Below are 15802 nucleotides of genomic sequence, written 5' to 3' on the forward strand. Positions count from 1 at the left end.
TGTCTTTTTGCTTTGGTTTGGTTCGGTTTACAGGGGACAGAACATAGGATTCATGCCTTCTACCTTTCCCAATTCTGGAACCATGAACAGGTTCTGTCCTAATTCTGTCCTAAATGGATCCATAAGCTATTTCTTACAGATTAAAAACAGTCAAATTGAAGTCTCAGGACTTGGTTTGTTTTTGCTATTAGTACTGAGCCTCAAAGTTAGTTGGTGCAAATGCAATGACACTTAAGTAGCTTTCTAAACCGTCACTTAAGCCTTGTATCTGTGTCCCTAAACATGGGAGGCACTGTGAGATTTCTGCAGATGATTATGAAATGTAATTTGGTATCTTTTGCCACCCAAGTATTCCTTTCAATAACACTTTTCCCTTAAAGGTGGGTAAATCTGGAGACCAGGGCTAGAAGACACAGGCTGATCTTATGAAAACTCAGGCCACAAACCAAACTCTGCCCTCCCTTGTGCGAAGCGGCAGCTCCCTGGCTGCGATGCCGTGTCCGGAGGGAGGCGAGCGCAGCACTGCGCACTGCCCAACCGTGCACAAAGTCCAGCAAATTTGGCTCCGCGCGCGTCGGCCACGTGCGCCGGCTGCTCGGCGGGAGGAAAGGCTGCCCCCTCCCTGCTGCTTTTCTTCGCAGGTCGCTTGGTGTTGAGCTGTCTCCTGAATGATTCAGATTGCATGTTGCAGCAGCTGCTTATTTCCAAATGTGTTTTAATCCCATAATCCATGGTGGTTTTAACTAGAAAGTCACCAGCGTCAACAAGCCCTATGATGCATTTTAAAACTATTTCTTGACCTCTTAGATGGTGTACGTGCCTACAATCCAGTGGATTTAAATATGGAAGGGGAAATCTAAGAGCACCGCTAATAAAGTGTGGGGAAACAAGCCACGAGGGGACTCCGTTGCTGTCTGTCTGCAAGCGAGAAGGATAAATCTCTTGGAAAAATGGAAAAAAAGGCACCAAGTAATGAGACCCAGCCCCTGACTTCCAAGAAAGAGGTCTCAGACTGTAATGAAGGAGAAGACTGTAAAGAGAACGGACTCCCGGTCAGAAACCCTGCACCTGCTCTGCGGCTAACGGAGGATGGGAACAGAGTCCCCCCCAGCCAGGGGGATAAAGGGGAGGCAGCTCCGATCTCCAATGGTTATTCCGGGGTTCAGAGCTCCGTTCCCTGCAATGGAATGGGAGAGGTGGAAGACACCCAGTGCACGGCCCCAGCAGCCACAACCACCACCACAACCACCACGTCCACCACGTGCGGAGCAGAAGGCCCCCAGCAGCTCATGGAGCTGGAAGACAGGGAGACCTGGAGTAAAAAAATCGACTTTCTGCTCTCTGTCATCGGGTATGCAGTGGATCTGGGAAATGTGTGGAGATTTCCTTATATATGCTATCAAAACGGAGGAGGTCAGTCACCCGTTCTATATGCTGTTCCTTAATACTGAACTTCTTGTTATAAATGCATGAGCTTAGCGGCTCATTTCAGTAACATAAATGACAGATGTTTATGAGAAAATTACTAATCTTTCAAGCAGACTGAAAAGCCTAAATACAGACACAGGATAACTAGAAGCTATTTAGCTAGATATAAAAATTAGTGCAAGTAGAAACTGAGAGTTGGTTAGGTGCAGAATAACCTTCCAAGGAGAGACTGAAACCTTGACATAAGGAATATTTAAAATCAAATTAACCAGTGTCAGAACACTTGGTAGGAATGCTCACTACATTTCAGCCATTATAAAATGTAAATGAGAGTTTCAGAAAGGAAAACTTTTCTCTCCATGATGTACATAGGCATTTTACTGAGGAAATCATTTTACATGTATCCTGTCTCCAATTTGTATCCAAGGGAGAAGCACCGAGTTTGTGAAACTTAGGCACGCTTGCTACAGGAATGTGAGAAATTTCACGTCTTCCTTCTTATTCACACAGTTAAATGGATACTCAGATGAGAAACCCCATAGCAATTCAGCACGGCATGCTGACTGTGGAGGGCGTATGCATTTTCCCTGTGGAATAGAGAGAACTGCTGGTTATGGAGTGCTGACACCATGGGAAGAGAACTGCTATGGAAAGTTCTAATCTGCTTGCTTTCTTGCAGGAGCGTTCCTCATCCCTTACACAATTATGGCCATCTTTGGAGGTATTCCTCTCTTCTACATGGAGCTAGCGCTAGGACAGTACCACAGGAATGGGTGCATTTCCATTTGGAGAAAAATCTGTCCTATATTCAAAGGTAATGAAGGGAAATCTCTCTCTCAATTGCTATCCTACCAGGGAGTCTTTTGGAGCACAGGGACCTGTTCTATTTGCTTGTTATCCTTGTTCCCAGTGTTACAGCTCTGGTTTTGTCTTTGTTTTTTACTGAGGTGGGAGATTTGTATTCCTAAGTTCCACATTTTAGGAACAGATAAAAAACTATATAAGCATTTTCTGCCCTGAATAAGGTGCTCTTCTGCAATCTGAGTCTTTCTGAAGACACAAGAAATTCCAGTGTTGTAGACACTTTGGGGACACTTGATAGAGTATGTGCACCTTCTGCAGGGATGCCCGAGACAGCATGACGTGAATAACCATTTCCTTCTCTTTCTAGCCCTAAAAATTACACTCACTCTCATGTAACTATTTCCTACCTTACTAGGAATTGGCTTTGCCATCTGTATAATAGATCTTTATGTAGCCTCCTACTACAATACCATTATGGCTTGGGCCTTTTACTACCTCATCTCCTCCTTCACGTCGGAGCTGCCCTGGACCAGCTGCACAAATCCTTGGAATACAGGCAACTGCACTAGCTACTTGAGCAAGGACAATGTCAGCTGGGCCCCACACTCCATCTCTCCCGCAGAAGAATTTTATACGTAAGTGCATGTAAGTGGAGAGAGTAACACGAGACAGAATGGCAGGATATGTAGCGAGGTTTCCTCTGGAGGGGCAGAAGGGTATTTAGGAATGGTGCTCAAAACTATTCAAATAGCTACATGTAATAGTTGTATGTAAGTGTAGGAGTATGGGGGGGTTACTCTAATTTTCCATTTTAGATCAGGGATCCAATATTTTCTGTCCATTATCAACTCTCACCATTTATCATTATTAGTATACCATTAATATAAAGCTTTTAATTTAAAAAAAAATCAAAAATAATATAGCTCTGAAGATTGTTTACAAGGCTTCAGGTATATTAGTAATGCTCAGACCGCAGTTTGGGAATGACTGCTCAAAGAATACTTAACACGAGTATTTGTTACAAAAATATCTATATTGTGCTTTTCTTTCCTCTTTCAGCCGCCGAGTTCTACAGGTGCACAGGTCCCATGGGCTGGATGACCTGGGGGGCATTAGCTGGCAATTGACCCTCTGTTTATTGTTAATCTTCACCGTTGTATACTTCAGCATCTGGAAAGGGGTCAAAACATCTGGCAAGGTGAATGCAAGAGGAATCACTTGGTATAGTACAGTTTTGCAGCAGTTCTGAAGGAGCCGATTAACACGGCAGAAAGTTATCCTAGAGTGTCTTCAGGGCAGGGATTGCATCTTCTTGGATTTGGGAAGCACTTAGCACAGAGTGACTGCTATTGTTATCTAAATATTATGTAACAACAAGTTATGCCACTGTTCTATAGCGGCAACAACCCTGCCCAGATACAGCTTGGTTATACACACATCAACTGCTCGTTTACAGCTGCTGTAAATGCTAAGGATTACGATTTGTTTAACGCATTATTCTTGTTAACTGTTAGTTTTCTACCCGCAGCAAATGTGATCTCACTCGGTGTGTCCCTCCCAGGTGGTGTGGGTGACCGCCACGTTCCCCTATGTCGTCCTCTTCATCCTGCTGGTGAGGGGCGCAACCCTGCCCGGTGCCTGGAGAGGTGTCCTCTACTACCTGAAACCCGACTGGCAAAAACTCCTGGCCACCGAGGTAAAAACAGGCAAACAAACAGCACAAAACACTACAAAAGGGAAGAGATTCACTTTTCACACACACATATATATATATGTGTATAACAGCACATATATCTCCATATCTATTTGCAGGATAGAGCATGAATAAACAGATATCTTAGCAAAGACTAACTTAATGCTCCCATTTAAACAGTTTAACATTTAAACCACGTTGCAACACAACCTTTCATCTATGCTACTCACACAGAGCAAACTGAGTTTACGACCCTCTAACAACTGCATTAGCAGCAGTCTGGCTGTGAGAGGATCTTCACGCACTCGGTGGCCTCTCCCACACGCTGGTGCCCACGGGCAGGCAGTGAGGGAACATCTTGCCTGCAGTGCAGGTTACCAGAGCCCAAACGGAGATGTCCATCTTGTGCCCAACGCTGGCAGATAAACCCTGAAAAAGCCTCTAGCAGCAGCCGGTGCCTGACTCAAATAATGAGTGGACACGTGCAAATGTGTGTGCAGAAGGAATGAATGAGTCAGGCTTGCATATACCCCCGAGATCTGCAAAGAGGAGTCAGGAGAAGACTCAGCTAACCAAAAATGCAAAACATTTCAGCTACCTGCTTTAGGTTTGAACAGTGTGGACGACAAGCAGTGGATCAAGCTCAAGGCTGCGTTTACTTCACTGCATAAAAAAGACTGTAGAGGGAGGGATAACAGAAAAAGCCCAAAGCAATAAATACTACAAATAAGATTAAAAATTATAATGTTTGCAAGTCTGCTGCTGCCCAGCTGATATGGAGAGTTTTGAATGAAGAGGAAATGAAAAGACACCAGTCTCTGATAAAGCAGCATCTCCAGCAGGGACCACATCTTCTGAAAAAGCAATAAAGGGCATTGATATTGTATTGGATGTATCTGAAGTGAGGACAGCAGATTGCAATCTGTGTGCTGGACGATGACAGGGCTCTATCTGTGGATGGTACAGGATGGCCTCACACGACAAATGAGAATATTAGAAGCGAGCTGCAGTGAACTCCATGTTTCAATCAAAGGAGGATAAACAAATGAGGACTTTCACCTTCAGAAAGAACTGATATTAGTACTTCAGAAGCACTACTCATTAAAGCTATGGCCACTTTTCAAGTGCAACAGGATTTTCATAACAAGATCATCACACTTGCATCTGTCAAGGCTCCACCAGTGTTGAACTGAGTCCTCAGAACTCCATCCATACTCTGAAATATATTTTTGTAAGTCCAAGGGAAAACTGGGCAGCAAACAATTACTGCCTGGCCTGGCCAACACGTCCACACGGGCGAGCACCGGACTATTGTGCAGGACAGAGTTTGCAGGAAGAAAGATGGGACAAACCCATTGCAAAATCATGGTCAGGAAGCTCCCTACATATTGCAAAAGCTGTAACCTCAGTACAGGCAAATCACTGTGAATTAATGCAAGACGCTGTCGGAAGCGACGCTGTCACTGAGTATCTGCAATGCCGCATAGGAAGAAATGATACTGCATTTCTCTATGGTGAAATTCTGTTGAGACCAAGGCTAATTACATCAGCAGTGAAAAAAGCACAGCAAAGACCCTACAAGTACAGTGGATATTTAGACCTCTCACAAATCTACAAAAAAAAACCCCACATTTCAACACACCTTCCTAATAAAATGGTTTAGACCAAGACTAGGATACAGGCAGACTAGTGAAATAGTTTTGTAGACCCAATGATGCTCTGAATCTGCCAAACTCTTTCAGTCTGTTTAATGCATTTTTGTTTTCTGATCTTTATTTTTCAGGTTTGGGTGGATGCAGCAGCTCAGATCTTTTTCTCCCTTGGACCAGGTTTTGGGGTCCTGTTGGCTTATGCCAGCTACAACAAATTCCATAACAACTGCTATCAGTGAGTTCTACCTTATTCTAAAAGTAAAACTGAGTTACTAAAATGTAAGTGTGGGTATTTATGAAAAAAGGACATTTATGAAGGACATAAGGCTGTTGTATCTATATACATATAAATCAAAGTGTAACGGAACAAAAGTTTGTTCAAGGAATCTGCAATCCAAAACATTCTCCTCTGTTGGGTCTACCCTGAATGATCATCTCTGCCAACCACAGCAATGAGAGTAAACTGCAAAAACTTATGAAAATAGACTACTCCACTGCCAAATGATCAAATTATTTCATCTCTGCAGTCAGTTAGGGTATGACTTTAGAGTCTTGAGTTGAGATATAATTTTCACTTATTCCTCATTTTCTTAAGGATCCTCTTCTAAGTAACAAGAAAAAATAGTTTTCTTTTCTTCATTCCTGCTGCTCCTTCCTTTCCCTGCACGCCTCTGGTTTCTGCAGGAGTCGGTTCAGCTCGCTAACCCAATCCATCCGTTCGTGAGCCATCCTCTCCTGCAGGTGCCGAGGCCCTGGCATGAGTTAGGTCTTCTGTTGCAGAGATGCCCTGGTTACCAGCACCGTGAACTGCCTGACCAGTTTTGTGTCTGGATTTGTCATCTTCACTGTGCTCGGGTACATGGCGGAGATGAGGAACGAGGATGTATCCGAGGTTGCCAAAGACACCGGTGGGCTCCTTTCTTGTATCTTTGTGTGTTTTGTTTTGGGCTGAGAGAGGCCTTTGCTTTCTAACTATGGAGTTATTAAAAACCCAGGGCTGGGATAGCTAATCTCAGGTCGTGCAAGTGGACCAAATTACGCAAAATATTTGATATATAATTCAAAATATGGCAGTGTTTTACAGCAAAGCCACTGGTATAAATATACAGTACACCTAAAAATCATTCTATAGGGACAGGATACTGCATCCAAATTAGCGAACCTGCTTGTACCTGCACACTGTAGAGCAGCCTAGGGGAAGCAGCTTTCCACTGGGACAACACGGGCAGTGAAACAGTCTGTCTTGTTCACAACACAACGGGGCTAATAGCTGTCTCCAATTCTCCGTTTCAAAATCAGGACCCAGTCTTCTCTTCATTACTTACGCCGAGGCCATTGCAAACATGCCTGCTTCCACCTTCTTTGCCATCATATTCTTCCTGATGTTGCTCACGCTGGGATTAGACAGCACGGTGAGTACAGCGTATCTGGGCGAGCTGGATGAGCAGCACTGGGTGTAAGGCCGTATCCCAGCAAACATCAGAAGAAACAGAATAAAAAAATACCATGCTGTCATTACAGGGTGTTAAAGCAGAACAGAACATTAATCTCCGTACACCTTTTGTGAGATAGGAACTCTTACTCCAATTTCAAAGTTGGAGAAGCCTAAATAAAATTAAGTGATTTGTCACAGTCACAGTGTGACAACCTGTAGCAAACCTGGGAACACAGCACAGAGCACTCAATTCATAATCTACTGGTTGAATGCAGCCTTCCGGGTTCCTTCTGTCTTGTCATTGTGAACTTGTAAATTAATTACTACATTCTGAATGATTTTTCACAGTAATTAGATGTAAAAGATAGAAACTGGAGGGGGCCTTCTCAGCAGCATTCCAAAAAGATATGCTAAAAAGCTTTGCCATGTGGGGCTGTTCTGACATGCCTCACATTGGGAGTCTGTTCCTTGCAGGATGGCTAAACTCAGCCGATGGCACATCGTGGTTTTACTGAGTCATCTACTGCTTATCATAATCCTAGTATTTGTGATAGAGTACTTCCCAAATGATAAGCACTTCCCATAAAAGTGCCTTGAAGAACTAAAAAACTCAGAAATACGAACAGCCAACCCAGCTCCATAGGCAGAATAAAGTGCCAGTGTTTTCAGTGCTCCGAAGTTCCTTCTCCTATTAAGACTCCTCTATTTTCCATTGATTTTTCCATGCTTTTCAGTTTGCAGGACTAGAAGGAGTGATTACTGGAGTACTCGATGAATTCCCACATGTCTGGAGCAAACGCAGAGAATTGTTTGTCCTTGGATTGACCATCGTTTGCTTTCTGGGGTCATTAGCAACCCTGACATTTGTAAGTATTTTACCCACTCGTCAGCTTCACTTACTAGCAGTTTCCTGCAAATTATATAGTGGGGATAATATATTTGTTGAGTAGTATTTCAAAAAGACTAAATCTCCAGGCTGTTTTCTTTATGCATTAAAAACTGTATTTGGAATGAGTGCAAGCAGTACTCCTCACTAGGAAACATATTGCAAAATGACTGTGTTGCAATTCAGCAAAATGCTGATGCTCTGCACATCGTAAATGACTCAACCCCTGTTCAAACTACTAAGCCCTTAAGCAGGCAACCCTCTGAATTTCAGGCAGGGCTTACGTCTCTTTCTCCAAAGCGGTTTTCAGATTTTTTCAATGTGTCATTTTCGCTTTCCCTGTGTTTGAACACAATCCAAGTTAAAAAAAGAATTGGCTAAAATTATCTGCTAGAAATGGCTGGGGTGTTCTCTGGAAATTTCTAGCAATTAATTTCCTGCATCTTCCTCACCAAAGTGGGCCAGAAAGCATTGGTCAGTCACACCTGAATAAGCCCTTCCATCACTTGTGGGATTTCATTTTCATAACAGAATTTGGAATTGAGCGCTGAATGATCATAAGGGACATGGAAAAAAATATCACTTTACTATCACATTTCACATTCTATTACTCGTTTATGCACAACTCCCTCATTTAAACTCTCTCTTTTAAAGCATTTATCGTAACAGGAGGCCTAGTTCCTCGCTGAGACCCAACACTCTTCTCCTTAGCCCATTCTAGATCCCAAGTAAAACCCTCCTGGTTTTCCGTTCAGCACAACGGCTCAGGTTGGAGAGAGAAGGTGCCATTGCGGAAGGCTTGCAAAAAGCAGAGATCCCACCACTCTCCTCCGCTCGCCAAAACCCAACCAGAACTGCCAGCAGATTCGGATTCAGCCTTTCTGCGTGGCAGAAATACGTTTGCAGGGAGGGAGGGAGCACCCATGGATCAGCGGCGCTCTCAAGTCCAGGCAGAAACTGTACAAAAATCCAGTTTTTTGTACAGCGCTGGGCGCTCTGCCTTGCTGAGATTTGGTTTCCTTCCCAGGGAGGCGCGTACGTGGTGAAGCTGTTTGAGGAATACGCCACCGGGCCCGCTGTCCTCACCGTGGTGTTCCTGGAGGCCGTGGCGGTGGCCTGGTTCTACGGTGAGTGACAGCCAAAAGTAACCAGAGGCCTCATTTGGAATAATTAAGGATTTAATGTCATTAAGAGATATAGGAACAAAACAGCAGTTCACTCTGCATTCTAGATTTATTTGCTGTGCCTTATTTACCTACTTACGAACATCTTCTCTGCTGTGCCCACAGGCATCACCCAGTTCTGCAGCGATGTCAAGGAAATGCTGGGCTTTGCCCCTGGCTGGTACTGGCGGGTTTGCTGGGTAGCCATCAGCCCCATCTTCCTTTTGGTGAGTTTGCTCTACTGCCCTTTTTTATTTTTTTTTCCCAGCACAACAAAAAGGACTGTTGGACAACGCAGTTCCTAAACATTTTAGTACAAAAATTGTTTGTGAGGTTAAGCCAAAAATGGTCAATTGGTGAGAAATCCAATAAAATGCTGGTAGGTCTAGTTACTAAGGCAGGATTTTAAGTTTTTTTTTTTGTAGATAAACTAGATAAACAAGAACAGGATCTCAGCAACCCCCTCAGTGAACAAAGCAACTTTACTTTGTTACTTTATATTTACTTGAACAAAATGAACCAATAATGATGATGAAACGCACTGTCAAGGGAAGAAAACTAAGATAATAATTAAATATTTACTGTCCCAATAACTGCTGACAACTTTGGAATATCCCACTTAAAATTTACAGCAGGTAATGGCAACCTTTATAAATCTCTAATTGAGAATTGGAAATACTGTCCCCATGCTTGACTTGGCAGTATTATTGATAACATTTTAACACAAAGTGTTCATTTCCTGATCCCAAATTAGCTCCTACTATCTTTTATTGTCACCAGCCTTCATTGAGAGCACAGCAGGTCAAGATGCAGTTTATAACGCTCAGAATATAGACCTAACGCCTACAGACTGGATTCAAAACACTGTTGTAATGATTAATGTGTTTAACTGATTTTATTACCCATCAAAAAAGGGCTATAAATAGATGTGTGCCACCACAAATAATTTTTATACTGCTGTCATCTTTGTGATCCTAAAACAATAAAACAGAGAGGAATACAATGATGAGGTTACTAGGCACAGTTATTTGTATTCTCAGTGGAAACTAAACTAAAATAAGGAAAACCCGTAGCTAATAATGTTATTTCTCTACGGAGTTTTGCTGGTAATCTGCTGTTTTGATGATACCCTGGGAAAATGGAGTTGGAGCTCATTCCAAGAGTGGTCACAAATATTATTTGTGTAATATTCAACTAAAAAGTTATGCTTTATGCAGAATTTCTAAGTCATAAAGGATATGCAGGATGAAGAGAATGAATCAAATTCTGAGGAAGACTGAACCACATTATTTTTTTTTCTTGGGAACACACAAGACCAGGAAAAAACAGACATGTTTTATAGGAACCCTGAAACAGCACGATTTCATTCAAGCGGGACAAAGCTGAAATTGCACAAAAGTAAAGAAAATTATCTAATAGCATTAATCTAGCCAATACCAGAATATTGTATCCAAAGTAGGGTTAACATTTGCAAAGGCTTCCAAGAAACTGAAACACAATAGGAAAATAGCACAGAAATGATAGAGAGTTTGGAAAAAATATGTAACAGTGATAAAAGTGGAATCTATGCAGCTTATCACAAAGAAAATTGAAAGCTGACGTGATTGACGAGTGTTAAATACTTGGACAGTATTTGAAGAGTCTTCAGCCCAGTAAAGAACAGCATAAATCAAAATAAAATAAAATAACAAAGATTAGTGGCTACAAGTTAAATTCAGACAAATGGAAATTCACCATCTTAATAAACACTGAACAATCAGCTAAAGAAAATGATGCCTTTCTGGAGGAAATGCCTTAGTTGGAATCAAGTCACAGGGCTCAACTGGATAAAATTCTACATACTGTATCTTATTTTGTCCACCTAACCTTCTTTTTTTCCTTTAACTAAAAGAGTTTGATCCTGCTCCTTCTTTTTAATGTGCCTTAGGCAAGAACCATCAGCATATTTATTTATGGAATATACAGTCCATACAGGAATTTTTGCTTTGTTCCTTTCAGTAACTGGTTGGGTTATATGCTGAAGCTCAATGCTATATTGGGGCAGAGAGTTCCCTAAAATAACAGTATATGCCATCAAGATACATGTATTTATGTTTTATTTTTTTCCCCTCCCAGTTTGTCACCTGCAGCTTTCTGTCCAATCCTCCTGAGCTCCGTCTTTTTGATTATAATTATCCCTATTGGACCACAGTAGTGGGTTACTGCATAGGAACCTCCTCTGTCATCTGCATTCCAATCTACATGGTTTATCGGCTGATCATCACTCCGGGAACACTTAAGGAGGTACCTGATATGCTCTATTATCTGCCTGGTAGGAAGAGGATGAGTCCTACAAACATCATTTGTGGCTCTTTCCAGGGCCCAAGGCCTTGGGACCCGAAGGTTATTGCCACTTTGCTCCTGGTCAGTTGACATCTCACTGAGCAACACAGCAATAGGCCAGGCCTTGGCAGGGCCATTCACGTTTTCACACCAAATACGAAACCAGGTGATTTTTTAAGATCTGGGAGCTTTCTTTAGAGATCACACACAAAACAATCAACTAAATATTCCAGGTGTGCTTAGCAGAACAAATTTGTTTTTTCTCTTCCACATTTACTAAGTTTCTCTGTCATAAGTCTATAGTAGCCTTTGATGACATTTTGGGAGTTTTTCTAAGTTTTATGTAACTATCTCAGAGAGAATATATTCAAGTGGTTTAGGGAATTCAAGTAAGCTACTAAGTCCTAAATATTAATACAAAATCTGTCTAGTATGGATCCCAAAGTATCTGTTACAAATAATTAAGAAATAACACTGTTCTATAGCACTTTGTTTTCATAGCACTTAGATAACATGAGCCTGAAAGATCTTTGTGTGGTAGTTCAAGAGGTATAACTCGAGAGTCATATTTTGATCGTAAATCCCATCAACGAGCTGTTATGTTATATATTACTTATAAAATTAATCATTTTCTAATGTTGATCTCTTTCTGACAGCGTATTCTGAAAAGCATTACTCCAGAAACAGCCACAGAAATTCCATTTGGAGACATCCGCATGAATGCAGTTTAAGTTAACCTATTTTCTGCGGGAGAGGGAGAGGATAAAATTTACCTTTCCCCATGCTCTCTGCTCCAAAGAATTATGTTTCCAGCTGAGACAATTGGAGTTTTTCATGGAGGCTGCCACTGACAACAGGCACTAGGAAACACGTTGCCTCCAGCACGTACATCCAAGCAATTCAACCAAATCTGCTGCGCACTTCTAAATAGACTGTATTCACGGAAGAACTTCCTTATTCCAAAACCATGAGGATGTCTGTAGGCATGAGAATACCCTGATTCCATGCATGGCCCCCAGGGCTGCTGGCAAGTGTGTGTGACTGCATAAGGCGCTCTAGGATGAGTCTCAGCAGGTGGGATTAGGTTTAGAGCTGCAGCCCGTGGCAGCACTCCCGTATCTCCCGCACTGTGATCGTCTGTACTGGGCCATGTCGTATTTGCTTCTGAGGTTCTAACTGCTTAAACTACACGGAAAAATACAAAAATATTTGATAGCCATACGTATCCAAGTAAGGCAGGGTTTTATAAATGACAAATAAAATTAGTAAGTCCGTTGATCCCTTGGCTTGTTGTGGAGTGGGCAGAGGAAGGTGTCTTGTAAGAAACAATCCTGAACAGCACTATGTACATCTCTGTACAGCAGCAAACCCACTTGGTAACATTATCCTCCTTCTCATTTCCTGCACTTTGTAGATGATAACAGTTTCTGCTAGTTGTTTTTGCATATCTAACACTACCAAAAAAAACCCACCATTTTTTGCACTGTAGGCTTTGAACTATTAAATCCTTTTCACTTTCCTTCAGACCAAATCAAGCAAAAACCTATCACAGGGAAAAGCATTTGTTATTGTTAGCGATTACTATAGTGTTTGCATAACTAAGCTAGATATTCACAATGTCATTGTACTGACAGACTTAATATTTATTCCCAAAGAAACAATTATTTTGAGTTCAGATGCCAAAAAGTAGACTCTCAAAGCTGTTTTTTTTTTGTTTTGTTTTGTTTGTTGTTGCTTTTAAATTAAATTTCAGAGATAAAATTTGCTAGAGCCTGTGACTTTTTCTGTTGTTTCCCTGTGCAGAACTGAAGCTTAGAGTAATCCTTTTGGTTGGCTGAGAAAACTACTTTCAACTCCCCAAACTTGCTTTGAAGATTTACTAGCATATTGTAAAGTGAACACATTTGGTTTTCATGCTGAAGAAGAATAGGATTTTTTTTTCAATAAGAAATTGAGTTCAGCAGGATTTTGAGGCAGTTCCATGCACATACTAATCTCTTTATATGTTGTACATGTGCCTTCCAAAGGTAACTGCCCTTTAGACTGGCTGCAATTCCGAGTCAGTTGGAGGACCACAGTTTTGCTGCAGTTACAGGGAAGCTTAGATAAACCTAAGCAGTCATCATTTATACAAATACCTGCATTGTATTTTTACTCTACCATATATTATAGCAATCTATGAAAAGTCAAATAGAGCATAAAAGTCTCTTTTGTATTTCACTGTCTACTTAGGTGATGTACTGCTAAAAATAATGATGTTATATATGCATTCATAGCAGCAGGCATTAAGAAACCTTTTGAAAAGTTTATATTGGTGCAAAGAATTCCCACACCAGAGGAAGGCCGTTTTTGGGAGGCAAACACACCGTGACGTTCTCCTCACTCCTGACCAGCCTTTTTTGCTTAGGGCTGCAGGTACCTCCAGGGAGGAAGGCCTCCCACTTCAGCTGCCCCCCGAGTTCGTTAACTGTGGGTCTCAATCCCAACTTCCAATAAGGAAAGAGCTTTCAGGGGCAATGATTAGTTCTGTCTAAATTACTAACAAAAGACCAGATAGCTCAAGCTACCATCTATAAACTTTTGTTAAAAGATATTAGTTGTATTGATACCAAATGGGCTGCACTGCAAGTAAAAGTGTTTGAGGCCAACAAGTTCTTGGGTGTCTTCAACTCACCTTCCACTTAACCTAGCACACGAGTGACTCCCACCCTCTATTCTGCAGGGAAAAAGGAACTTAGGAAATGAGTAAATTGGGAACATGTTTGCCTTACAAGCAAAGGGTAAAGAATGGAACTGGAGTTTTAGCTGTACAGAACTAAGTATTCCCTCCAACTTGTACATGACCCAGCTGTATTAAATTATGTGGCTGTTTAGTTACAAGTGTTGCAAGCTGATTGTAAGTCATCAGTAGGTGCCTTGTACTGTAAACTGTTATTGTAATAAATTTAATATTCATAATCCATCTGTAGGTGTCTCATGTCTCTCTTTCATAGTATGTTTTATGCTGGAGTAGAATAGATCCCATTTTTTAAAAAGAAAGATAAAATTCAATTTCAAGAAAAAGCAGAGCATGCAGTCCAGTTTACTACACCAACAAGGGCTCTTTGATGAACTGCAGAGTATTCCCTTTGGTGTCTGAACCTTGGCCCACTACTAAACACCCTCTTTTCATTCTATTCCAACAGAAGATCCAAGGTACATGACAGTTGTTTAGACAGAACAGCAGAAGCAAACTCTTCCATGTGAGGAGTAAATGTCTAGTTACTCAATCAACTTGCACAGAATTTACTCTGTTTCAGGTCTTTGTGAACTGGCTTGTTTTTGCTTTTCATTGCACTGGTATTTTACCCGTTATGAACAATGCATTAGAGATGTTAATTAACTTATGGTGATACACAGTCAAAATCAAACCCTCAGGACATTAATCCAAAAAATACTCAAAATAAATTTTTAGACAACACAGCCAGAGACTTTAGTTATGATTTGAACCCAATGCAAGCAGGTACAATCTACTCCAGTATGAAGCTGTTTATAAGAGGAATTCTGTGCCATGTCATCTGCTACTAGCAATATAAAATGCCATTAGTTCAAACCATACCTAGACCCTGACATGTCATTAAGAAAACTTAAGGGCCTCTCTGTTCATATACCAAATCTTTCAGACAGAAAAGATGTTTTTGAATGTAAAAAGGAACACAAAGATTATATTCCTTTTCTCCTTTAATTGCCTTCTGCTTAAGATAACTGAAGCTTTGACAGCAATATATTCTTAAACATCAGTCTTCCTCTAAAAGGCAATGTACCAGCTCAAACACTGTCTTTTCTTTTGACTTTTGGCCAAAGGTGAGGATTACTCAAAAGTATTTCTAGTTAAATGTATCTTATTTTATAAGGCTAGCTTTTACGGCCCCAAGGAAAAGGGCAAGCGTATCGTAAGGAAAAAGGGAAAAAAAAATCCCAAACCAAAACCCCTGGTTAAATCTATTCTGAGAAATATATTTTATGACGTGAGAAAAGGAGAACAGAGGTTTTGGCAGCATTTAACTCAAGATGATACGAGAGCACAATTGACTCAGCTGCTCTTTCTACTATAAACTAATGCAGTAAGTTAATCACCCTGCAAGCCTTCCTGACAAGTGTCTTAGAAATGCCTGAGAATCCTCCTCAACCCTGGCAGAAAACACAGAGCATTCAAAGAACTGGGCTATCAAAGCCAGATGTGAGAAAGTCCCATAGGAGGTGTTAGGAGGATTACTAAATCAGAACCTTTCTTCATTATGTCACTCAGCTAATTTAAAAGGACATATACTGTTAGAGGTATTAATCCTATCACCTCCAAAAGTGGCTACATCTAGTAGACAATCCACAGATCTTAATATTTGCCATGTAAAACAGTCTGAAAAAGACTTTAAACTATTT

The 15802-nt window shown here is 41.2% G+C and overlaps 1 protein-coding gene across 1 annotated transcript; it reads left to right on the top strand.

Annotated features, from left to right (window-relative positions):
* The first annotated feature begins 877 nt into the window (after positions 1-877).
* On the top strand, positions 878-12474 carry SLC6A4 (solute carrier family 6 member 4). The gene is made up of 13 exons (XM_010221951.2): positions 878-1413; positions 2108-2242; positions 2648-2867; positions 3292-3430; positions 3794-3928; positions 5709-5812; positions 6358-6485; positions 6877-6989; positions 7747-7878; positions 8926-9025; positions 9188-9288; positions 11177-11344; positions 12040-12474. Exons 1-13 carry the CDS (start codon positions 951-953, stop codon positions 12112-12114), a joined length of 2013 nt encoding a protein of 670 aa, XP_010220253.2. The 5' UTR covers positions 878-950; the 3' UTR covers positions 12115-12474.
* The last annotated feature ends 3328 nt before the right edge of the window (positions 12475-15802 follow it).

This window comes from Tinamus guttatus, unplaced genomic scaffold (genome assembly GCF_059628265.1).
Source record: "Tinamus guttatus ecotype Peru unplaced genomic scaffold, ASM5962826v1 Tinamus_guttatus_pri_ptg000480l, whole genome shotgun sequence".
NCBI classification, from domain to species: domain Eukaryota; kingdom Metazoa; phylum Chordata; class Aves; order Tinamiformes; family Tinamidae; genus Tinamus; species Tinamus guttatus.